Source organism: Phoxinus phoxinus, assembly GCF_949152265.1.
Source record: "Phoxinus phoxinus genome assembly, chromosome: 17".
Lineage (NCBI taxonomy): Eukaryota > Metazoa > Chordata > Actinopteri > Cypriniformes > Leuciscidae > Phoxinus > Phoxinus phoxinus.
The window spans coordinates 18,724,340-18,750,723 of NC_136892.1; the positions used below are offsets into that span (position 1 = coordinate 18,724,340).

At 39.3% G+C, this 26,384-nt stretch overlaps 1 protein-coding gene across 4 annotated transcripts in view; it reads left to right on the forward strand.

Annotated features, from left to right (window-relative positions):
• Positions 1 to 26,384, forward strand: part of zbtb16a (zinc finger and BTB domain containing 16a) — a 104,955-nt gene that overhangs the window by 31,539 nt on the left and 47,032 nt on the right. For all 4 annotated transcript variants that reach the window (XM_079585450.1, XM_079585449.1, XM_079585451.1 and 1 more), the window contains exon 3: positions 18,763 to 18,860. In XM_079585450.1, the coding sequence (XP_079441576.1) occupies positions 18,763 to 18,860 (98 nt within the window). The remainder of the gene's footprint in view (positions 1 to 18,762; positions 18,861 to 26,384) is intronic.

Genomic DNA, 26,384 nt, shown 5'->3' on the forward strand with positions numbered 1-26,384 from the left:
CATGGTTTCAAATTGATATATTCATGACCATTAATTTCATACCAATAATTCTGCTATTGTAATTCCTGTATAAATGCATTTATGCCAGCTTTGTTTTTAATTAAACAGTCTGTGTAAATCCACATTTTCATGGTTTATATGCTCCTTCAGATGCAGCTTCTGTACTGTGCACAGAAATGGCAACAGACTTCTGCCATATTCTTGGGAATTGGAATTTTATTCTATGATTTTCCCATTTTTAGAAATGGATGTTTTTAGCTCAAGGCATACATTTTAAAACCAGATAATAATGCATATGTGGTGTCATACAGTTGATGAGATGATCGATGCAGCAATATATTTAAGAAAGCTTACAAGATCCCTCCAAAATCTCATTTTGTATGTCACGTTGGAGATATATCATGGCATACATATCCAGGGGAACCGCTCATTTTGAGATTTTGCCTCTGGGGATCAATTGAACATTTCAGATGATATAGCCTGGTTTAGAGTAATGGGTCTTCAGTTCTTTTATATCATATCAAAGACAAAAAAGTTTCTGAAACATAATTTTTACGTGCCCCAGCTATCCCTAGTCCTACTTTCATTTCAGATCCATTTAATATCCAATTATTACACATCTTTTTTTTTTCTTCTTTTAACGGCGCACCCTGCAGTTGCTTTATCTAGACTCGTGTCTGCTGGTCTGTTTAAAAGGAGGTTCTTCTCCATTCTGAGAACCTTTTATACACAGACAGTATGACTTGTTTATTCTATACATTATGACAATGGAGTGTGTTAGTGGGGCGTGAATCAGAATGAGCTCGCGAGTTCTCCCGCAGAGACTGGCTGCTGTTGATGGGCATAATGAGGAGAAACATGGCCCGCAGAAAGCTCAATCCCGCCGCATACTGGATGGCAAATGAAGACATATTGAGGCATGGGGGATTCTAACACTCGCCGCTGGGCTATTAATTACTCTTTTGTTGCATGCATCTGTTGAAAGACATGACACCTTACTGAGGACGGAGTGTTTGATGAAGCCGAGCAGCCACTACAGCGCTCGCCACTCCTCGATGTATTATTCATGGTCTTCAGATGCGTGGAACAGATGATGCTGCTGCTGCTTTTTTCCCTATTTTCTTGTTTATTTTCTTCAGTTAAATAAGATGCATTTATTTAAAGCAATATTATATAATACTTGTTTTAGAAAAATTATATAAAAAAAGTTAATTTTTTTTAAATATATATTTTCTTAAACCTTACTAAATTTGAGTACTGTTTACCAAAGAGATAAGAAAAATAAACTTCAAAATATATTTTTGAAAGTCTTGATTGTAATCCGATGCATCTCTGGGTGAGATGCAGAATATTCAGTGAGAAAAACAAACGTGATTTTTATTGTTCCGTTTTGCTTCTCAAGTAAATGTATATCTTTAAAGGATGCTTAGATGTCTTCTGGAAAATAAGACTCTATACTGATTAGGAAAACTATATTCGCTGTGTTGTTTTTTGCTCTGAGTTGGCAGGTGGAGGCGCACATTAAAAGGCCTTAGAAAGACTTGTGTGTTTTCTGTGTACCCGCATCTAGCCACTCAGAGTGTGCGGTTATTGTGCCCCTGCTGAGATGTGAAGGATGAAAGCGAGAGAAAGACAGGCTGATGTGTCTAGCTGGACCTCTCTCTCGTTCTATCTTTCTTTCTCTCTCTCTCTCACCAAGCACCCAGCTCAGGAGTGACAAGTCCTCCCAGGCATTCATGCTGCTGATAGTTATTAGTTTTGTACAGAAGTCTGTTTTGATTTCCCCTCACAATGAGAGGCAGCGCGCGACTGGGTCATGGGAGCCGTATTGATTTCTCCTTACGCTCTCATTCCGGAGCTAAGGCTCCTTCACCTTGCTTTCTTCGTTTGCAGACAGCGGGCGGTCAGTAATGAGGCCTGGGTTGGACCTGAATCACACGGCCATTGCTTTCTCCATCTCCTTCAGTCCCACCCTACGCCTTCTCCTGCTCCCAGCACTGTAAATAAGCATCAATGGAGGTGTTTGCCCCTTGGCACTGATCCGAGACACATCTGATAGCTTATCTGGCAGTGGTTAAGGTTTACATTTCAGTCAGGATGGAAACTGTTCAGCTTAAAATGTATAGCTTTACTCCAAGAGCTGAATAGACTTCATTGAGGATGTGCAGCAAAACGCTTTCCATCAGTTGAAGTGATATCTCTCAAAACTCTGTGGCATTCTTAAAGAAAAGGCTTAAATTAATTAGTTGCTTGAGTTACTAGCTTATATAATTTTTACTTAATGCTCCAAACCATTAAAAAAAATATAAAGTCACATGTGGTCTAGAAAGGTAATTAAGGACCTGACAAACATTTTATTCTACCCGACATTCCTTGGTGCACAATAAACAAGACTTTTCTTCTTCTCCTCCTCCTTAGTCTTTGGGGTGTACTGGAGTAGACTTTGAGTGCTCGACTCTTGCATTGCCAATACAAGGTCTACTCTTGACCAAAAATGTATGCACCTCTTGATGGAAGTAACATCACAACATTTATTTCCATCAAGAGGTGCATCAATATTTGCACTACACACTCCATTAATATAAAATATTGGGGTAAAATAACTGTTCCCAAACACACAAGTTAGAAACATTATAATAATCACAGCAATAATGATCCAGTCATAGACTTACTAACACTTGAGAACTCCATACATTTTATATATATATATATATGTGTATATATATATGTGTATATACTACACATACACAAATATATACACACACATGTATACACACATATACATACACATATATACAGTGTATATATATATATATATATATATATATATATATATATATATATATACTGTATATATGTGTATGTATATGTGTATGCACCGGTATGTGTAGTATGCATACATACATACATACATACATACATACATACATACATACATACATACATACATACATACATACATACATACATACATACATACATACATACATACATAGTTCTCAAGTGTTAGTAAATTGGTTCTTGCTATGCTGGGCAAAATATGCCTCACATTTTTCTAATGCAGTTTGCTGGGCACCATGCGCTTCATAACTGCGCTCAGCTGAGCTTCGCACACTGGTCTATTTAGTAAAAAAATTAAAACAATTGTGCAGAGGCGACATAAACCACCAGACGGGCGACACGAAATATCTATGAGAGCCATTATCAATGTCCTGCATACAGCAGAAATCTAATATGGCACACATTCTTGACATTGCCATGTTTTGTGTGCCTCCATTCCATTCTGCCTGACCCCTTCTCAGCGTCTCTCTTTCAATATCTCAGTGTGTCTTCACGCCTTTATTTCCTCCCCTCCTCTTCTTCTTCTGTCTTCCTCTGCATGCTAGCTGTTGATGGCACTTTCTCGGTAAGAGGCTGGTTTGTGGGTGAGTAACAGGGACGGTGACTCTGCACGTAGCAGGGCTCGGATGCCGCTCGGCCGTGCCAGACGGGAGGCTTGTTTACCGCAGGCAGAGGGATGCTACATCCTGGCTATTTCAGAACACTGCTGTTCTCGAGCAGGACGGAGGGTGGGGGCATGACTGTGCAGATACCTCATCTTGGCAGGGTACATGCATGTGTACACCTGAAACCCCCCCTGTGGCCCGGGTGAGGTACAGGGCGGTATCACGACACCGAAGGGCGGAGGTGTTTACACAGTCTGGTGTTTCTGGGGTAAAGTTCAGCCAAACCACGCAATCGACCAAATAAAAGCATAAATCAAACCAAATCGAAAGCTAAAAATCCATGGACCACCAGCGAGCCCCCACCTGTCACTGTCTACGGATCGTATTCCGCCTCGAGTCGTTGCGTAATGCGCTGAAAGCAACAGCCAGAGCTATCGCCGAGCGTCCTGCACAAGCCTTTAATGTCCTTTTCTGTGCCTGTGCCCAGACAACCAAACCCGTCTGTTTACAAAGAGTGTCATAGCAGGTGGTGATAATGATGATATGAGTTGAGGTTAAGACTTTTTTTATGGTAATGATAATACATCTGTGCTCTGCTTCACAGGCTGTTCCTCTTAAATTTTAGCATCTTGTTTTTGCACATTCCACCTTGTACAAGTTGTTATTTAGTTTCATCTTTATTAATGTAACAGGTGCCAGCTTGTTAGAACAGGAAGAAATGTATTTCTCCTGGAGCATGGCAGATATAAACTGGAACACACAAGAGGGTACAAGTATTTGATGTCATCTGAACAGGGAATAAATTATACAAGACACACTGGAATGTTTCTTGCCTGCTTCTGTCTTCTTTTTCAAAAAGAGAAGACCTAAAGTTAGACATCCTTGAGGTTTCTGCCACTTGATTGAAGGTGATGCCCATGAATAATGCATGGCGGAGGGAACTCTCGTCTGGGGCTTTTTATAGAGCTTGTGTGCGCTAGCCTCACAGATCTGAAGATCAACAAATGGCAACGGAGGAAAACAAGAACATAACAGACTGCTAAGGAATGTTGAGAAATGAAAGAATTGCTATATTCAGAGATAGAAAGAGGCTGGCGTTGTGATAAAAGGAGAAGAAAAAGAGGATTTGGGAGCTCGCGCTGCCATTTAACCTCACACTCTGCCAGGCTTAAAGATGTCAGTTAACCCAGCGCTTTTCTTGTTTTCTCCTTTCTGCACTCACTCTCTCTCTCTCCTTTTCTCTCTTCTCGGTCTCATTTTTACCAAGAAGCGCAAACCCTTGATTAGCCGGCACAGCTATTATTGTAAGTGTCACAGGCTTTCAAATCACAGAGCTAATCACTGAACACAGACCTGATATATTTGCAAACATGAGTGTCCTCAAAAAAAGAAAAAAAGACTCCTCCTTCTGTCGCCATCAATAACCTTACACGTCACGGTATCCCTTTTATTGGCAAATGCGCCGGTCATAGCGCTCTAGTTTGTGTCATTAGGTTAATGACAGAGGCTGTCTTGTAATGGCTGCCAGTGAATGAGGCATTAGGTGTGAATCCTTTCCCCTGAGCTGCTGTTGAGGGTGCAGGTATAAATTGTGGATTAGAACAGGGGGAATGTGTCTCTTTTTCCCAGGTAGCGCAATTAGGAGCGCCGGCTTAAGCCCGCTTCCTGACAAAGCTCTTGTGTGCGGCTAATGCGCCACAGTTCTGCCTGTTGACTCCACAGAAAAGAGGCTTCGAAAGGATAATGAAAGGAGTGCTGTGTCGTTCCCCCGGACAACATAATTGAGCTTTGTTCAACGCCCCAGTCTCCCAATACACCTTCGCTGTCTTGTTTTTGAAGAGACCCCCCTCCCTTCTCATAGAAGAGTCTGGACTACATGCTGCTTATTTAACCTAGTCTCCACGGTGTGGTTCAGCCACCCAGCGTGGGATGTTCACCGAAAAACAAGATTGATCCACAAAACAAGGCAGGGATTTATTGATGACATAGGGCGTGAAAAAAAATGCTTAGGGCATCTTTGGTAATGTCTTGCAACTGGGCTATGGTTTTTAGCCTAGTGAGCTGTCTTGCTAGCTGCAGCCTACTTAGCTACCTTCTTAAGCATTAGTTCTCCTGATTTGGAACGGTAAGCTATTGGTTCTCATAAAAATTCATAGCATAAAAAGTCATAGCACACAAACATAGTGAGTAAAATATTCCACATTCAGTTTGACTGAACTCTCTCTGTGTGTGTGTGTGTGTGTGTGTAGGTAATATTATTTTTTTATTTACTTGGAATTGTATAAATAATCATCATTATAATGACACTCGTTATTATTCAATTAATTTATTTAGCTTTGTTTGCAGTGTTGGTTTGCGTGTAGGTAACATTTATTTGTTTGTTTTATTTATTTTGTTATTTCATTTTAGTTATCGAGTTAGATGTTTAGAATAATTTCGCTTTGCCATGTTTTTCTGAGATTGTTGCAGTGTATCATGGGATTTCTGTCTTCATGCTGTCATAAGGCCCTGATATACTCACAGCAAAGTTCATTTTCGTTCTACGTTTAGTAGTAAAAAGATGTTTGTAACAAAAATTACAGCAGTGAGAAAACAGAGTTTAAGAAAGCACCTGATCATAGCGATGTGGATATGTTTGCACCAGCTCTGCAGTATAGCACTCAGTCAAGACGCATCACGTTTAGGCCTATTTATATTGCACTTTTTACAATACATTGCTTTTAAACACTTGCACTTTAATTTCTACTATAAAGCTGTAGTGTTTTTCACTTCAAAGAGGCGGAGCCCCAGAGCGCATCTACCTATTACCTAATCGCCGCAGTCCAAAGGTAGTTTGAATGTGTTTACCAGCCGGAGCAAATTTTTCCAGAAAGTTCCCTCTAGGCAAGCTGTTGCGAAACCTCCCGAAATGAACAAAACCAACAATGTTTTGGCCTGATTTTGTTCGAAATGTTTTGTTCCAAAGTTTGTTTTTCGATTTAGTTTGAATTATAGTGGGGCCTTATAAGTTGGCCAAAAGAAGTTTTAAGGTGCGGACACATCTATCGTTGTTTCAATAGGCATCCACTCAACCTGACATTTTGTTGCGTTTTGCAACTGCTTCAAGTCGATCATGGCAATTCGCTGTGTTGACCAACAGCTGCTTGGTTCGAAAGTGACTTTTGTGAGCTGAGTTTTATACATCACTACACTATTGACAATAGACATGCTTTGCCCATAAAATTTCACAGCAACTTTGCTAATGTGACCTTCGCTTTAGGGAGGAGCATACCTGTGACGCCTATATAGGCAGCGTGCTAGGTTTCGAAACCGAAATTCTTGGCTGTTATTTGGAAACGGCCCGTTAAATGTTTTGATTGCCTGCCATTTTCCTCTCATTCACACAATATGTTGCAGGGCTCCAAACTGCGACTAAAATGGTCGCATTTGCGACCAAATATATTTATTTGCGAGTGAAATTTCTGCCAAGGTCGCCATTGGCGACAATACAAATTTACTCCCTTTGATTGTAAAATCTGCATCATACATGCATGTTTTATAACCAGTAGCCTATCGCTTCATTTGTTTTGTTAACGTCATGAAATGAGACGCTTTGTGTGAACTGAGTGAAAGCGCCAAAATATGAACGGGTAAAACGAATGTCACCTTTCGCGTCAGAAAAAAAAAAATGTCAAAGCGAAAAATATTGGACTTCTTCAAGCAATCCTCATCTCTGTCAATCACCAGCACGCATGACACACCTCTGAAAAATATGCGATATTTTAAATGCGTCATTCTGTTCATAGAACGCTCCATATGAAAGTTTTTTTTTTTTTTTTTTTGCAATGCCAATCTAGCGCTGACTCCATGACGAGCCAATAATCAGAGTTGTTCCCTGCACCGCACAGCTTAGTTTCTAGATGTAGAAACTAAAATGTTTTGCCGGACTGGACAAAAGCGAAGCGAACTGGACGAGATGAGACAGAGTGTGTCTGTGCGCGAGCAATAGTGCGCGAGAGAGACCGATGGGGTGTCTGCGCGCGACGCGAGAGACTTCAAATAACAAGAGACCTTTCAAATAACAACTACAGAATTTTATTAACTGACATCGGGATCCCGCTTACATGGCTACCTTCCAAATAAATCAATAATTTGACACAAAATATTGATTTAAAAACGATTGTATTGCTTCCGTGTCCATGACAACGCTCTGTTTTTCATGGCAACTGTGTCTTATCAAGAAATAACATACTGCATTCTACATTAGAATTTAACCAAGCCATGTAATAATAGGTAATAATAATAATAACAGAAGATAATATCTCTAGTCTATCCTAATAATTATTATAAATACAATGTATATAAAATATAAATACAATTTAAAATATTAATAAATTATTTATTTTTATTTATTCTGGAGAAGCACTGAATTTTGGTGAATAAGAGGACCCATTTTATTTTGATACACATTAGCAGGAGATGTAGCACAATATGAATGTAAAAAGCAGTTATAATTAGCCTATGTGACAAATCAACAAATAATTTTGGCCAAAATCGTGCAGCCCTACTGAGGTATGATCACGAGACACAAAAAAATTGTGACTTTTGTTCAAGAGCGGGCAAAGAAATAGCGGGGAAAACGGAGTTCATTACAGGAACTAACCATTTCAAAAAAGAGACTGTGAGAAAACACAGGGACAGTAACAAGCATAAAAATGCACGCGATCACATAGGCTAATCGCGAAGAATGCTCCACAGACTGCACCGTTAGCACGTGCAGTTTCTCGTGCATGCGAGCTGCGGGAATTTATTATTTATTATATAAAAACATTTTTTGGACTGTATATAGTTCATAAGTCGGAAGTGACATTCAGTTCCCAAATAAGCTTCAGTTCCCAGAACATTCACAAGATGAAAATGCTGAAACTGTAAGAAGAGGAGAGACATGCACACAACAGGGTGACTAAAAGTAAATGCATTATTATGTGGCTCTTAAAAAAATTATTTGGCGCCTGTTTTTTCCCCCGTTAGGAGCCAATGGCTCCTTACTTGATTTTTTTGTTTGGAGCCCTGTGTTGTAAATGTTGTCTATTCTTATCTGTCGAGCTGTAGGTGAAATCTGTTCGTGTCTGTTGGTGTGTGTGTGTGTGTGTGTGTAAGTGGGATTCGTAATAAAGGCAGCCATCCTCGTCTCTCTCTTCCTCTCACACTGTCTCTCTTTCTCTGCCTGTATCTCTCTTCAACCGCTACTCATCTATGCTTAGCACGAGTCTGCAGTATGTGCGAGTGTGGCTGGAATTCATATGAATGTCTCGCCGCAGGGAGAGAAGGCCGAGTCATTGATATGTACAGGAGGACTCCTGATAAACAGCCCGCGCCGCTGAGAATTACCCAGCCATTTGATACATTCCGATCATGAAAAAAAAAAAAGGCTGAGAAAAAAAGATCTTGAAACAAAGGATAGACATAAAGACAGGGTTGGTAAACAGTGAGAGAGACTGGCAGTACTATGTAATTTTCTGTCAGTCAAAATAATATATTCAAGCACAATTGTATCTTATAGAGCGTAACCACATTGTGTGTGAGAGAAAGAGATAAAGAGAGCGAGGGAGAAGTGGCGCACGGCTCATAAACGCAGTAATGGCTTTTCATGGATGCAGTTGCAGGGGTTAAGGGTGGGCTTATCTCGAACAGCTGAAATTTGGTTGGTTTTTGTTGTTGATGCTGTTGTTTTGTTTTTTTGTTTTTTCGCCATCTGATTCGCCATTGTCTGGCTCATTCATTCTTAATGGACTGGAAAAGACTGGGGAAAAGACATGCTGGTAGTCTCACCGAAGATTGCTAAAATAAAGCAGATCTACCGCAAACAGTCAGTTTAGCGATGTCTCATCCATCAGAAGTGAGGCGAAACTGGTTTTGCGTCTTTTTTTCATATTTTTCTCAAGTATTCAATCTTTAGTAGTGCCCCATTTTTATTTCATATGCAATTAAGTTCAAAAGGTTTTTTTTTTTTTTTTTTTTTTTTTTTTTCATTTTATCTGAAATGTTTTTATTAGGGAATCCAAAAATTTGACAATCATTGTTACATCATTTTTTTATGATTCCTCATAAACATGAAAGGCAAATAAATAAAGAAAAAAGACAAAACACGATAGGGGTTTTATTTTAATCAGAACATTTTTAACAATTTGAATGAATTAAAATAAACATTAAAAAATTTTTGTTTATTTATATGCATATATTATTATATTTTATTATAGTATATATTCATATATACAGATACACTATTGTTCCAACATTTGAGTTCGGTAAGATTTTTTAAATGTTTTTGAAAGTCTTATGCTCACCAATGCTGCATTTATTATTACAGTAAAAAAAAAAGTTTATAAAAAAAATTACTTTTCAATTTTAATATATTTATAAATGTAATTTATTATTGTAGCACAGCTGAATTTTTAGCAGCTGGTTTTCTTTATAAAATGTATGCATCCAAATAAAAAAATGTTACTGACCCCAAACATTTGAACCGTACATTTGATATGTTGCTTGAATCATACTTTTGGGTCACCTGCCCCAATTGAAATAAACGATATATTTACAGGTTTACATTAGATTATCAATGTGTTCTTGGACTTTTGGGCTCACTATATGCTTTGCTGTCCCTGTTGAACACGAGACATTGTTTTTCTATTGACATTTGAACATTGTAATAAAGCATTTTATAGCCGAGGTCAGTCAACTGTTCTTTACTAAAGAGGGTCTTTTGAAAAGTCAATTAACATTAATCATCATTATGTTAATGTTGTGGCAGCGTGGTGTCAACACCTCACTGAAATCTCTATTAAGCTCAAGTGCAGCAGTGGATTGACAGATTGGCCCCCCATCCCACTTTCTCTTTCCCTCTCTTGTGCATTGTTGGCCCCCTTTGACAAATACCTTAATCTGAGTGTGCACATGGGCCGGCATGCCTTTTAGGGATTGAGTGGGACCTTCTAAAAGCAGATGAATGAGAGGGGCATGGTTGACTGCACGGGCCAGCTTCTCTGTTCCCAGGAACAGCCTTCCACTCTCCCATGATTTTCTTTGCATTATCATTTCTTTGGCCTAGTGCACGTAGCCTCTCGCATGCCCCTCCACCACAGTTGTTGCTCCTGAGCCTAGTGGTGTTCCAACCAGTTTCATCAGGGCGGAGCCAGACAGACGAGAGACCCTAGGATAAAAAGGATAAGGTGGAGGACAGTAGACAGTGGACAGTAGAGCGTATTTTTTTGTTGTGAGAGGTGTGAGCATCGAATCAGCTCCTTCAGTTAAATATAGTTTAAAATTTGAAAGGGGATTATTAAAGGGAATTTTAAGTAATTTGAATCCATGTTAAACTCCCACTGGCCCTCATTTATCAAAAGTGCGTACACCAAATTTCCAGCGTACACCTGGCGTACACCCAAAACCACGGTGACTTTGCGATTTATCAATATGGACGTTGGCGTACGGCACGCTCAAATCCTACACCAGCTCAGGAGGTGGTGTACATGTACGCACGTTTTGAGTTAGTGCTGAAATGCGCAGAAAAACAATTCCTAACACCACAAAACGCACTGACAAACTAAAGATATGATATATTATGACCCTGTAAAAAAACAACAACAGAAATTATAAACTTCAGTGTTTATTTTTGTGAGTTAAGCCCGGCATGCGCGCACGGACTGGGTTCAGTAATGCGTTTCCATTACCCTTCAAATTGCGCAAATTGAAATTGCGAATTGAAAATACGCCCAATGGAAACACGTCAATTTCGCAAAAACTCGCGTTTATCGCAAAAAAAGTTTTTACGCTCGCATGAGGTGGTTTTTCAGGCAATTCGAAAAAGGAATATTTCGCAAAACTGCAATGGAAACAGTTTTTGCGCATTTACAGTCACCTGAAGACGCGGTGTGTTTGGGGTCCGTGTCCGCAAATAATAATAATTATCATCATTATTACTAGGCTATATTTAGAAGACGCTTTTATCCAAAAAAGGAACAAAGCAATTCGTCAAATGACATTCATAATACGGGTTAGACAATAATAATACAGGACTAAGATTATCACAAATAAACACAAGATTTTGACGCATATCCAAGGGTTTGTGGAGCGGAGTGTGGAACGCGCACTGGATGGCACGGAGGCGCGCGCGCGAACACTTTTTCCTATCAATAGTGAAACAATTTAAAATACTCCATCATTTCTGGTCATACTGAAAATAATAATACATTATTTGTAACTACAAGAAAACGTTGTGCTTTTGTAAAATAAAATAAAACAATCAGTTTCATGATCTCCGTGAACTGGAGCGCGAGAACTGAAACAAAATATAGCCTATCTAAAGCTTGAAATGTCCACTTTAAAACGAACAAATTCGAATCGAAAGCTAATACATTTTGTTCTGATTAAGTAATCCGTATGAAAGGTGCATTTCTCTCTAAAAGCGCATTAACAGCGAAGATGGAGATCTTAGCCGACTTAGAAAACAATAGTTTAATATTGGCTCTTCTCATTCATCACTGCGGGAAAATATCAATTCCAGATTCTGACCTTAGAAAACCAGTAAAATCGACATGTTTTCCATATTAATTTGTGTAAATTTTACATGTTTAATAAAGGGGCAAAAAGTCATTAAACAAAAATCTGAAAATTCGTCGATATTTACTTTTTTGCGCAGCAGTTGGTGTTGCCAGTTCAAATTAAACTTTTGGTGTTCAACTTTGCGTTTTAAAAAGACAACCGTTAATTTTTCGTTTTTCAATTACGTGTTTAAAAAGGAAAAACGAATAGACACAAAAGTAGCCTACATGGATCTTTTGGAATAAGAGACAGAGTTCTTTATTAAATTAATAAAATAAACAATAATTAGCCTATAGGAATACTGGATTCTAAACCTCAAAGAAATGTCACAATCAAAACCTCAGAGAAGAAATGAGGGGAAACACCCAGAAACTCCTTATATATCGTTCAGAGTAGCCTATAAGGGCCCTGACATTAATGCTTGGATAACAGCCTACGTCTCCTTCCATTAATAATAATAATGTCTAATGCGGTGGCTGTGATATTATATAAACCAACGTCCGTTGCCGTGATTTTTGGAATGACTTATCGCGCGAGAAAAAGGGACGTTTTAGTTGCATAACATCGGTTAATGGAAACGCCGTCATTTCGCAATAGTTTTTTATCGATATTTAGATAATAGCGCAAAACATTTGACATTCTTCTTCTTTTAAATAATAATAATAATAGGCTACAAATAATAATAATGACAAAGACATTCTTCTTCTAAATAACAATAAGCGTCATTAATAATCAAAATCATAATACTAATAAGAAAAATATTACAAATTGTCATGCAATTATTCACATCATCATCACTATTGTACACCCTATTACATGTGACGTCATACGAAATTCAACGCTAATAGTTTCAAAACACGTGCTGTAAAATAATGCATTGTTTGTGATAGGTAATTTGCTCAACCAACCAGCGATTTAAACTGGATTTCCACCGGAGAAGTTTCTCCTCTTTGCCGTCTTCCGTGTGTCCATGGCGTAAAATGAGGGCGTGGGGGAGGCGGAGACGTGAATATATAGGGGTGTGTTAATCTAATGACGATCGTTTTCAGCCGCGGCATTTATCAAGAGGCAGGTTTGCGTACACCTGAATTTCAAAGGTACGCACAGCTTCATAAATCAGGCGGTGAGAGGAGTGTAAGCATAATCTTACGCCAACATATACGCCCGTTTCGACGCAAGATTGATAAATGAGGGCCATTGTGTCTTCTGTTGCAGGATAATTATATGTTTCTGAGTGGACTGCCTTGTTTTTTGTTTTTGGTCGAACAACGAGTTGTCCATTAGTTGAGGTCAACTAGTTCAAATATATATATTTTTCTTATCTTAATTTAAGTTTTGATATAGGGCTGCCCCCGTATCAGATTTCCATTACATGATTAGCATGGCCAAAAGAATTCGCAATAACGATATTATTGTGATATCAAGAAATTTTGGATGAAAGGAAGGAAGGCAAAGAGAGAGTTTGTAACTACAACTGTTCAAAAATGCATAAAAAATATTTACTGTTGATCTGTACTTCCTTCAGCTTGGGGTGTCTTAACAACCCCCTCCTTTTTACAGAATCAAAACATTTACTTTTCTATCTTTTCTTACTTTAGTCTGTCATCTCTACCTACGTGATTTTGTGTGGCAGTAGTATCTACACTCCTTCTACATTCTCTTATTCTGTTTTATTGACAAGTGACATCCAGCATTAAGGTGCAATACGGCCACATACTATGTTGGAAGGTCATCTGGCCTTGGATTATTTACAACAATATCATATTGCAGCATTAATTAACATGAATAAATTGTTTCATGCTTTTAAATATCACTGTTATTGTCAATACGGTGTAATTTTGAAATTTTAGCAGCGGTGCTTTCATTAGTTTGCTGACAACACAATGCACTTTAGCTGTTCAGGTGGTTACCAAAGGCGTTAGATATACAAAGACGGTGCACTCATATTACTTATGAATGGCAGAAACTGCAATGCACAATATGGCGGATTAAGTCCCGCCTTCTAAATAAAAGAGCCAATTGTTGATTGATAAAGTCATCGCGTCACTCAAGCTGCCATTAAAAGCTCCAGTTGCCATAGAGACCTGAGACTTGCGCTTAGGACTGCAGATGCACAATGTCTGGTCTGAAAAATAATCTTTTTATCGCTTTTTGAGCAGAAGAAATAACATTTATGCGACACTTTGTCAGACTTTGTTGCTGATTTGAAATGTGTTATTTAATTGTTAGTTCGGCAAGCAGTTCCCCCTTCAAGTAGATTTGACTTGGTCTTGGATGCCCGAAATAGCTTCCCAGAGGCGTTGCAAATGTGGACATAGTGAACAGACTTTTCTTGAAAAGGACTTAGGTTAAACCCTTTCAGAAAAGTTTTTATTCCATTCAAAAATTCATCCCCTTTAAAGCATCACCGCTACAGCCATACATATTCAGATGAGGGTCTTTGGGAGTTGTGGTGCATCTCATGCTGATTTTGAATGTCCCACCATGAGTGTTGCATTAAGACATCATGTGTCTTGAGACCCATTTCATTCCGTTACACTCTATTTAGCTATTTTTAAAATGATAATGGTCAGGTGAGCCCAAACATTATCTTATTAGACAGGTACAGTTCACACTCTAAAAAAATATTGGTTATTTCAACCCATGTTTAAGTCCAGTATGGACAAACCCAACCGTTAGTTTTCATTTTTAAATTAAATATTTAAACCTAACGGTTGGGTTTGCCCATATTTTGACCCAAACATGGGTTGAAACAACACAGCATTTTTTTTAGTGTGTGCCCAAATGTAAATTCTGTCATCAATTACTCAATACTCACCTTCATGTCATTCCAAACCTGTTTGACTTTCTTTTTTCTGTGAAACACAAAAGATGATATTTTGAGAAGTGTTTTTTCCCCCCAATTCATACAATGAAAATCAACATTCACCAAAACTGTTTGATTACCAATATTCTTCAAAATAGCTTTTGTGTTCCAGTCGTTCAGGTTTGGAACAGCATGAGGTTGAGTAAATGATGACAGAATTTTCATTTTTGGGTTTTTCATTTTCATTTTCCCTTTAAGACTGAACAGTCAAGAAGTCATTAGGCATCCAACTAGTCATTGTTGAAAATATGTAGTTTAACCTGCTTGCTTGCCTTCTAATACCTATTATTTTTTAGGATAGCGGCCTGCTGGGGGGCAGCAAGCGGGCCACACCGACAGGGGAACTCCTAGCTATGATGTACAGCCTGGGGTCCACTCAGGAGTGAGAAAGTTCAGGTTTATATGGGTCGGGCTCTAACAGCTCAATAACACAGACCCGTAATCTACTCGGGTTTCAAACACACGGCTGATTTACGAGCCAGCATGCCACTCCGGCATTGAAATGAGGTGTTCAGCATATGTTTTGTTGACATAAATTTAAAATTTATTGCCGTTGTCAAAACTGACTGTTAGACAAAGTCGCTTATTAACTGAGTAAATGGCTTGAGAGTTTTATGCCTGCTTCCTTAATGACTACAGTCAGTCTGTTTCAGGCACATTGTGAGCCACCCCTCCCCTTTCTTTTCTGCACACACACACACACACACACACACACACACACACACACACACACACACACACACACACACACACACACACACACACACCATCTACAGTTTCTGAGACCAGAGCACAGCTGGTTGGAGAGGCCTGGGGTGGGGGGGTGGGAACTGCCATAGTTCACACATACGAGGTGTGTGTATGTTGAAGAGGTGGGGTGCAGGGGCATATATGTCCCATAAAATCTACAGAGGCTTTACTTCTGGTTGTCCAGAAAATAGAACTTGTAGTAATTGCAGGGGCAGGTGACCCAGCAACTTTGCCTTTACGACAGGACTGCTGCCGCGCTCTACACTGGAAGCAGGTTTCAGCATGTCATATCCAGGGTCGCCCTCGCTTCCCAAGCACCTGTAAAAATGAGGCACAGATAAAACGAATTACCTCCCTCCGCTTTTAAGCAAACCGTGATATTGCATGTAAACGTCTTACTGCTTCAGTCAATGCAAAACTGAATTTTATTTAGGTTTTTTTTAGTACATAAAGTTAAACCAAAATGAAAATGAGAAACTAGCTGTAATAAAATTAAAATGTTTTTTATATATATTTTAAATTTTTATTTGAAGTAACAATGTTTTGTATGGTTTTAGTTTAACTAGAATTACCCTGGAGATATTGTGCATCCCTAATTGAAAGTGACATTTGTAAAGGTAGTAACCGTTTTGTCAGGTAATGAACTTAGCATTAGATGACAGCAGAAGTCTCTTATTCTAATGTAAAATATGTAGTGTAAGTCAACCCTTCCTGCCTCAAGTAGCCGGTCTGCCTTCTCTCAGCTCTCAAACATCCCCTCAGGGCTCGGAGGGTCACTCCGCAGTATGCGCTCTCTGTCAGTCTCTAATCAGTGGAAGCGCGCTCTCCTCAGACCTCAGGAGAGGGACAATGGCTAGATTGAAGGCACACAAAGGCCTTTGAGTGTTCCCCCTACAGTATCTCTGTATTGTGCCGCATTAGCCCAGATCCCAAAGGTGCACAGACCCCTGGCTTTTCCCAGCTCCCTCTCGCGCGCTCACTCGCCCGCCCGTCTTTTGAAGTGCCCTTTATCCTGGAAGGCGTTTACAGGCCTTTTTAATTACTTGCAGCTTGCCAAAGGGCTTTGCTGCTTCATTCTTCTCTTTGTTTGTTGGGTCTCCACAATCCCCATCTAGAAGACAGCCATCAGGATTTTGGATGCATTGCAAGTTTTCTCCAGCCCCCCCCCCCTCTCTCTTTTGTTTATTTTCTGAAGTCTCTTTTGCGATTCTCAACCTCCAAATGGTTTTCCATCGTGTGTTTTTTTTCTTCTTCTTTTTTCTCGCTGAGGTTAAACCACACTTCCTTGCTTCATAATTCTTGCCACTATTTCCATGTTCTGCCAACTCTTGTTTATAAGAACAGAGAATAAAAGCTTAAATCATTACGACCCAGCATGTGACGCTGATTCGCACAACTTCAAACAGAAACAAGAGAGGCTGTTCGATTTAAAAAAATTGTTTTTGGTTAGTGCGTCTTTTTTAAAAGAATCAACCAAAGAATCAATTGAACCAAACTGCTTATGGATTTAACTAGCATGAAAATGACACTGTTTAAAGAAATGAAAGCCTGCCTTCAGCGGGTTTTGCAGTGCACGTTATCTATGTTGTATGAATCGAAAGTGAAGAATACACATCTTTGTTCCTCATTAAAGATGTATACACTTGGCACTAAAGTGCAAACAATGAGCTAATTACCACTCTGGAAACAATTACCAAATTCTGTAAGCATGCTAATAAAAACCAATTCAGTTCACCACTTGCAGCAAGTTGCCAGTGTTCTCGTGGCGTTCTTACAAACCTCGTTCTTTGAGCAGCCTGCCTCTACACCGCAACCCATAAAACCGCTTACCTGCCGTGACTGAGTTTCATACTCCTAATGGGTGGCTGTGACTAGCTTGAGTTTGTTAGTTCATCGGTGTTGACTTTCGATCGTTTCTGCTGGCTTATTAGGAATCGGATGTGATGCATCTGAGGATTAGTGCAGTTGAAAAGATGCAGATGCTCGGGATCTTCTTTTGTTGTCAAGCCTGAGAAAGTCACACATGGGCATTCATGGGTTGATTTAAATCTACACATGGGTTATGGGCCAAAGCCAGAATGCTAATTGTAGAAATGGTAAATGCACTACAAAATAGCCAGACTGCACTAGGTTTCAGACTTAATCTAAAGGACAGTGAAACAAAAGGACATCTTTGTCTCTTCCTGTGCTTAATGGAGCGCCATGTGGCAGTACTGACTCACTTGGTCCCCTAGGCGAGATAAGACCATGACCAAAGGGGGAAAAAAAACATTTTGACTACTTAGTTCTTCTCTACTTTTTTTGATAAACATTTATTTTATTTTCTCTTTATTTATTTAATTTTAGTAAAGTAAAAAAACAGAACTTTTATCTTAATTCATCAAAATGGCTTTTGAATGTCCACTTGACTCAAAATTCAATGGGGGCACATGCTTCCGTGTGTGGCTCCATTCTGTTGGGTTAATCTTTCCTCAATCCAATAATTGAAGAGAACAAATGTTTCACTTTCAGCTCGTGAAAAGTTGACCCCCTGTTTGAAATGGGCCCTGCAGCCCGATTCAGCCGTTAAAGTAACTCTTATCTGAGGGCTCATGGCCATCTATATGTTCCTGTTTGGATAAAGCGCTCCTTCATCTCCGCTCAGGGAACTGAATGAATGAACAATAGGTCTTTGAACCCTCATGTGCCATTGATGATTTTTGCTTTCAAGGCGTTTCACGACGTCTAGTGACAAGCTTAAATGTATTCTGATCATCTAATATGGGAATAATCAGCTGAAGTGTTTGATGACAGGGAGATGTGCAGGTTTAACTTTGACTGGTTGCAAACACTGGTTTAGTTCTCTCTCGAGATAAACAGCGGTTTTACCATTTTATTTTTTATTTTTATTTTTTTTCCAAAAACAAGGCCTATGGATTTAATACCCTCTGTCTTGTTATCTGGTGTGGGAGGAGCGATAGGACTTGTGTGGTGGGAAGTAAATTCCCATCTATTCTGTCTTTGCCGTTTAGCAAACTAATCGAATCTCATAGTATACCCAGGTGCTTTGCCTGATTTTTGTGTGTGCGAGTAACATAAACAGTGTTGGCTGATGCTATTTTGTCCTGTTTCTCTCTGCAGGAAGCTCCACAGCGGAATGAAGACCTACGGATGTGAGCTTTGTGGCAAGCGCTTCCTAGACAGCCTGCGCCTAAGGATGCACTTGCTGTCTCACTCAGGTATCATCACTAATGTGGATGCTTGCTTTTTTTTTTAGGGTTGGGTGAAATTCAGATAAAAGAATTGGATGACTTTCAGTTTGCAGGTGAAACTCAAAGTTAGAATATCGTGCAAAAGTTCATTTATTTCAGTAATTCAACTTAAAAGGTACAGTAAAACGAATATATTATAGACTCATTACATGCAAAGTGAGATATTTCAAGCCTTTATTTGTTTTGATGATTATGGCTTACAGCTATGAAAACCTTTTCACGATATTCTAATTTTGAATTTGGGGTTTTCATAAGCTGTATAAATAAATGAACTTTTGCTCGATATTTTAATTTTTCGAGTTTCAAATGTATACGTTTGATATTTGAATTGGAATTTAAATTGTGTTTACAGGAAGATCAATAGAAAGTCACCAGATGATAAAAAAAAAAATAATAATAATAATACATTTGACTACTTGCAGTACTAGTTATGGGTTGGTGTGAATGTTTTTTAAGATGTCTCTTATGGTCACCAAGGCTGCATTATTTGGTCAACACAGTAAACAGTTATATTGTGAGATTTTATTACAGTTTAAAATTATTTTAATATATTTTAAAATGTAATGTATTCCTGTGATGGCAAAATTAAATTTTCAGCAGCCATTACTCTGAATGACTGAATGACTGTTACTGTCACTTTTGATGAATTTATTGCATCCTTGCTGAATAAAAGTATTGATTTACTTGAAAAAACTTACCCCAAACTTTTGTAAGGTAGTGCATTTCTATTTAATCTCTATGTAGTATCCTACAATATCTTCCTCTGTTTTCAGCTGATTTCTGGAGGTTGTATGTGCTTTTTTTTAATGAAAAGTGGAGTCTTTCGCTTTTTCGTAGTCTGTAGTGAATCTGGTTTTGTCTATAAAAGCAGTGGGACTCTGGGTTTCCAACCCAGGCCAACAGGAATCCCCCTTTACCACCTTCTGCAACTGCCAAATCCACAGGCCAGTGAAGTCAAAGTCCTTACTGCACACCAGACATGCACAATGGTCAAATTTTGTAGAGACTTTTTGCCCCCCCACCCCGTAGAGCGCTCTTGGGTTTATGATAATTAAGAGCGAGTGCTGTGCCGAGGTAATTGATTCTACAGTAATTAGGAGTTTAGATTAGATTAGTTAAAAAAACTTCCAGATTACACATCCAAACCTTTCTGCCTTGCACCAGTAAAATATTTTGCTGTCAATATCTTCATATAGTGAGATGAGATTGACTTTTTGTAGGGACGTTTAAAACCATGTGGAGTGGAGAGATGAGTGACATCTCACGCTGGGACGCCCAATTCAATTCATGCACGACTCAGCATGGCAGACTCTGCTCTAAGGAAATATCTAATGTTTATTTTAGAGGCTGTTCAAATCCCAAGATGCTTGTTCAATAACAGACTCTGTGGAGATATTGTAGTACTCGTGCGCTCATAATGGCAGCCCATGGAGCATGGAGCACGGTGACATTTATGAGAGCTGTTTTGCAATGAGACAAAGAGGCCGAGTCTGAACTCCGATGAATACGTCTGTTTGGTATTCCGCACTGACCCGCAGATACGCCTGTACTCGTGCAAAAGTATGTTCTGTGTCATTATAGTAATCCAGAAATCCTTATGGGAGACTGGCTTGTGCAGTTTGGATAATATGACTGCGGATAATCCTGCGCTCAGAAGCTGGGTTGCATGAGACTGTGGGCTAGAGAATGCTTCAAAAAGACCTTTGTAAAGCCACCGACTTGCTCAGTGACTCTCCAAACAGAAGGACTGAGTGTCATTCGGTGTGTTGTTAGTGTTTGCGGGGCCTCACACTTCACCCTCTCTGGATTACTGTAGTCTGAACATCGGTCGCTGCGGCTCAAGAGTTTAAGGGTGTCAGTTCTCTTCTGTTCCCACTGTCCCCTGCTTTAAACATCAAATCAGATCTCATTTTCTCAAACGACAATATTTTTTTTTTTGGACTGTGTACCACTCGATTACATCCAAAATTGTTCTTTTTTTTATAATGCTGCTGCTGCCGTTTCTTCTGCTGCTTCTGCAGCTTCTTCTGTTGCTTCTTTTGCTGATTTTTCCTCTGCTCCTCCTGCTTCTTTTTTCAATTGCTACTGCTGCTTGTTTCTCTTTGCTCCTGGTTCTTCCTTCTCTCCTTTGCTGCTGCTTCCTTCTCTAATTTGCTGTTGCTGCTTCCCTTTCCTCTTGTTTTTGCTGCTGCTTCCTACACGTTTTTGCAGCTGCTTCCTTCTCTCCTTTGCTGCTGCTTCCTTCTCCTTTGCTTCTGCTTCCTTCTCTCCTTTGCTGCTGCTTCCTTCTCTCCTTTGCTGTTGCTGCTTCCCTTTCCTCTTGTTTTTGCTGCTGCTTCCTTCTCTCTTTTGCTGCTGCTTCCTTCTCTCCTTTGCTGCTGCTGCTGCTTTCCTTTTCTCCTTTGCTGCTGTTGCTTCCTTCTCTCATTTGCTGCTGCTGCTTCCTTCTCTCCTTTGCTGCTGTTGCTTCCTTCTCTCATTTGCTGCTGCTGCTTCCTTCTCTCCTTTGCTGCTGTTGCTTCCTTCTCTCCTTTGCTGCTGTTGCTTCCTTCTCTCATTTGCTGCTGCTGCTTCCTTCTCTCCTTTGCTGCTGTTGCTTCCTTCTCTCATTTGCTGCTGTTGCTTCCTTCTCTCATTTGCTGCTGCTGCTTCCTTCTCTCCTTTGCTGCTGCTGCTTCCTTCTCTCCTTTGCTGCTGCTGCTTCCTTCTCTCCTTTGCTGCTGCTGCTTCCTTCTCTCCTTTGCTGCTGTTGCTTCCTTTTCTCCTTTGCTGCTGTTGCTTCATTCTCTCCTTTGCTGCTGCTGCTGCTTCCTTCTCTCCTTTGCTGCTGCTGCTTTTACTCTTCCTTTTTTACTCATCATAATCTTCCTCTTCTTCTTCCTCTACCTTTGCTGCTGCTTCTTCCCCTGCTTTTCTTCATCACCACCTTTTTTCATCTCCATCTCCTTTGCTGCTGCTTCCTCTTTTTCTTTGCTGCTTCTTTACTCTTGTTTTTGCTGCTGCTTCTACTTATTCTTCTTCCTCTGATGCTGCTTTTACTCTTCATGTTTTTTACTACTCATCATCATCTTCCTCTTCCTCCTCCTTACTCTGCTGCTGCTTCTTCCGCTGCTTTTCTTCTTCGCCACCTTTTTCATCTTCATTTTCTGCTGCTTCTTCTCCTCTTCCATCTTTATCATCAGCTTCATCACCTTTTAATCCTCCTCCTCCTTCCTCAATTTTATAAAATTAATATTAGACTAAGCTATTGTACTTAAATGCTGTTGTCACATCAAACTCAGTTTGATTTAAAGTTAATTTATAGTGCTCCCCAAATCCTTGTGAAATTATCTCAGATCCCTGAAACGAGCATCTGATGAGGGGATCTGAGCTTGGCCGTGTTCATTAAACACTCTGCTACAAATAGTTTCTTTTTTCTTTTCTTTATTTACATCACCCTTGTAAGTTTGAGCCAAAAATGAGAAATATCGGTAATCACAATAGAAGTTTTGCATTTAAAACGGCACAAGAACCAGTCATAATTCCTTAAGATCTTTACCAAAAAAAGCAGTCTCAGACAGCCTCCCTCAACAGGCGGAATAAGCGAGCATTGCGAGGCGGCTTATTTTTAGTGCATCAAAACAGAGCACAAAAAAACCCCTAGAACAAAACAGTTTTAACGTTCATATGCTCGATGCTTGACACACAGCGCTAACCTGGTTTTTGTTTGTAGCAGTCTGGCTCTTGAGAGCTTCACTCTTGTGTAATGCTCAAGCTTTTCAGTGGAAACACTTTTATAGACAGACAGAGTGGCAGAGAGGCAGAGACACGGCGAGGCTCTTTGATTGTTGTTTTTTTTTGTTTTTTGTGTGTGCTTTGTTCTTTCATTGCAAACTTTCTGTTTTTATCCTTCCTGTTCTGAGCGGTTTGATTTTTATCAGCGCTCACAACGGTGACACTAAGCAAGTGGCTTTGCCCTCCACCTCCTCCGCTCCCTCATCTTCAGGAGAAGGTGCTGAAGAATAGGATTAGGTATGTCGTGTGTATTGTGGTGTACCATTTCAGTCACACACACACCCACCCCTCGCTCCTCTCTGTTGGTGCACGCCGTCTCTGTTTGTTTTATTGTGGACTTGGCAGGGCGCCAGTCTGGGCCGCCTGCCACAGCCCAGGGTACAGTATGTACAGTGAATCTTGCGCCAGTTTTTTTTTTTTTTTTCTTTCCTGTGTTGTCTTTTTTCAAATTATTGTCTGACAGCAGTGGTTGTGGTGGCTGTTTTGTTTTTTGTTTTTTCAGGGGCTTGCGAGGCCTCACGTCCTGGAGTTTGGGTGGAAGTGCACTGCGGTGAGAGGCTGATAATGGAAAAGTGTGTGTGTCTGTGTGTGTTTTTTCTCTGGTTTAAGGTCAACATGGTCTGGGAGCTGCTGGGTAGTGAGGCAGCACAGCATTGAAGCAAAAAAAAAAAGAGGGAAAAAAGTGACTCAGCCATTTGGAGCACGACTAGGCTATTAGTGTTATGTGAGCTTCCCTTGTGACTTCAAAGAGTGCAGAGCGTGGTCTGGGTAGGCTAGCCAAGGGACATATTTTGATCCATTTTTGGGGAGGCAAAGCTTTTCGCTGGGATTACAGATCAACATAGGCTGTTTGGCATAAATCTTCCATATTTTTTTTTTTTTTACTTTTAAATATATATATATATATTAATCTACAGCTATAACAGACTGTAGCTGTTAGAGGTCAACAACTATTGTATTATTATAGCATTATTATTATTATTTTTTAAATATCTGTTTTATATATTGTGTATTTACTCATATTTTCAATATATTTTTACATAATTATTACAATGTCTTTCCATCGTTTTGTTTTTTTGTCAGGGTTTTCCATAACTAATTTGTCTAGCTTCTTCAGGCTATTTGGCATTTATCAATTATTATTATTTTTTTTTTCTGTAGTAATAACTGGCTGTAGCTGTTAGGTCAAACAACTATTGTATTAATATACAATTTAATAAAAAATATAATTTAAATGCCTTTTATATTCTTAAAATATATATTTTTATTATTTTATTATATTATTAATTTATTTTTATTATTTATTTTTATTATATTATTAATTTATATGTATTAATGCATTTTTAATGTTTTTCTAGTATGTTATTCAACTTGTCCATGTTGGCTCATTTGTCTATCTGCTAAAAAAAAAATATATATATATATCTGACGCTATAATCGTCTGTAGCTTTTGTAGTTCCTTAAACAAAAGGTCGACAACTTGAGGTGAAGTAACTTGTGGCAGATAACATGGATAAAAGGCAGGCTCATTCTTTTCTACTTCTTTGGGCAAAGCTTGGTGAATTGAACTGTCCACACACATGCATACATGTACGCGTACACTTGGGGACAGTGTGAACACTCTCATTAGCAAGCCGAAGTGCCTGGTCCAGGCTGATTAAGTCTGTGTTATTCTCCAGAGGGCCCAGCCTGTGGACCTCACTTGACTTCATTAGCTCAGTAGACTGAGACAGGTCTAACACAGCAAGACCCCTTGTACACTATCCAGCAGCTCGGCATGCGCCTTTGCCATTGCAACCACACATATTTGGCTGTGTTTTTCTATAAAAGTAGTTTGAAAAAGAGTTTGTAACTCTTCCGTAACATAGTCATTTAGAAGAAACCGGAATCGTTTTCCTGGCTTTTGTGATCTATCAGCTGTTGCTTACAAGTTGACTTGGAAGCACATGGGCTTTTCTTTCTTTTGATGACAGCGAATTAGCCGTTTCAATTATGGCTGTTACTTGGCCCGCAGGCTGTTGTTTAGCTCCATTGTTGCCGAGCTATTATCTTCGTTGTGTAGGAGCTTTTGTCTGCCCATTTCACATTGGTTTCCTGGTTCATGTCCTCAGCTGCATGTGTTGACACTGTGTTTAAGCACAGGAGCAGTTCTCAGATCTGTGCCCCCGCTCTTCAAGGTGAGAAAAATACATTTTCCTGAGCGGCTTTCATTTCTCACACTAGCATAATCTGAAGTCATATGCCAACATTTGCCTTGTTTATTTGTGTGAAATATAGAGCAGTGGCTCTCAGTTTTCTTAAAGTTTGGACATCAAGTGGTGACCCAACTCAGTATTGCATTAATAATATTAATATAACGGCAGCAATAAAAATAGTATTTTTAATTATAATATTTTATACCATAAAAAAATATATATTTTATTTAAAATATTATATTGTTAAATTGATTTATATATTTGTTACTTTTTATAATACAATAAAAAAACATTGTTTTTATTTATAATTAATTTATATTATTTTATATACTTACAACAATATTATTATTTTAGCATTATCATAATTTAATTTATATGGCAATAACAATATTATTATTATTAGTACTACTAGGTCCTATTGAATTATGTGCCACATAAATACCTCATCTCTATACTGTAGCAAATAGTTCACCACACAAAAATCCGTCTTCTGGGATTGTATTTTCTGTTACTTTTTCACCTTATTCATGGTATTTAAGGATGAGGTCGTGTTATTCAACTTGCCCATGTTAACTTTGACCAAGTGACAGGTAGATAAAAAAAAATTTCTTGTTGTTATTATTTGTTTAACACTGGTCTTTCTCTCTTGTCCGTGACCCTGTCAAAACAGACCTGTGAGCCATTTTTGGGTCATGACCCTCCAGTTGAGAGCCACTGCATTAGGCAGCGGAATAGAGTACTGAAAAATGTGAGGCATGAAGGAAGAGGAAAGAGTTTGTAACAGAGAGAGCATTTCTCTCTCTCTCTCTCTCTCTCTCTCTCTCTCTCTCTCTCTCTCTCTCTCTTTTTCTCTCTCTCTCTCTTTCTCTCTCTTTTTCTCTCTCTCTCTCTTTTTCTCTCTCTCTCTCTTTTTCTCTCTTTTTCCCTTTTTCTCTCTCTCTCTCTTTTTCTCTCTTTTTCTCTCTTTATCTCTCTCTATCTCTCTCTGTGTCAGAGAACGCCGGGCTCCCACAGTCTGGCCCCTCGCCAGCTCTTCCCTCACAGTGATGACATCATCAGCTGCCGGCAGGTCTGGATGTTCTGCCAACATTCCAGAGCGTTTATGATCGCTCGCAGATGTGAGTCCAGGAACATACTGTACCCAAACTAGAAATTAATGAAACTTGACTGCTTTCCAAGCCACATATTCCAAAATAGAGAGACTGCAAATGGGACAGGAGGAGGGGTGGGATGGAAGAAAGGGCTCTAAATAAAGAGTGGGGGGAAAGGAGGAGAATGCCCTGGTGCTCAGCGCTCTCATGTAAATTCTTCACAGCAGCTGATAAAGCCCCCGTCTCACCCTCCTCCTGTCCCTCCCTCCCTCATGTGCAATAGTCAGGGGAAGACGGGCTGCATGGATAAATGGCCTGAGCTTCTGTTTGGCAGTGTGCCCTAAGTTCTCTCTGGTGGTTTAAACCCATAATACTTTCCCTGACCTGTTGATGTACATTAAATCCCCATTTAAAACAGCGTTTGAATTATG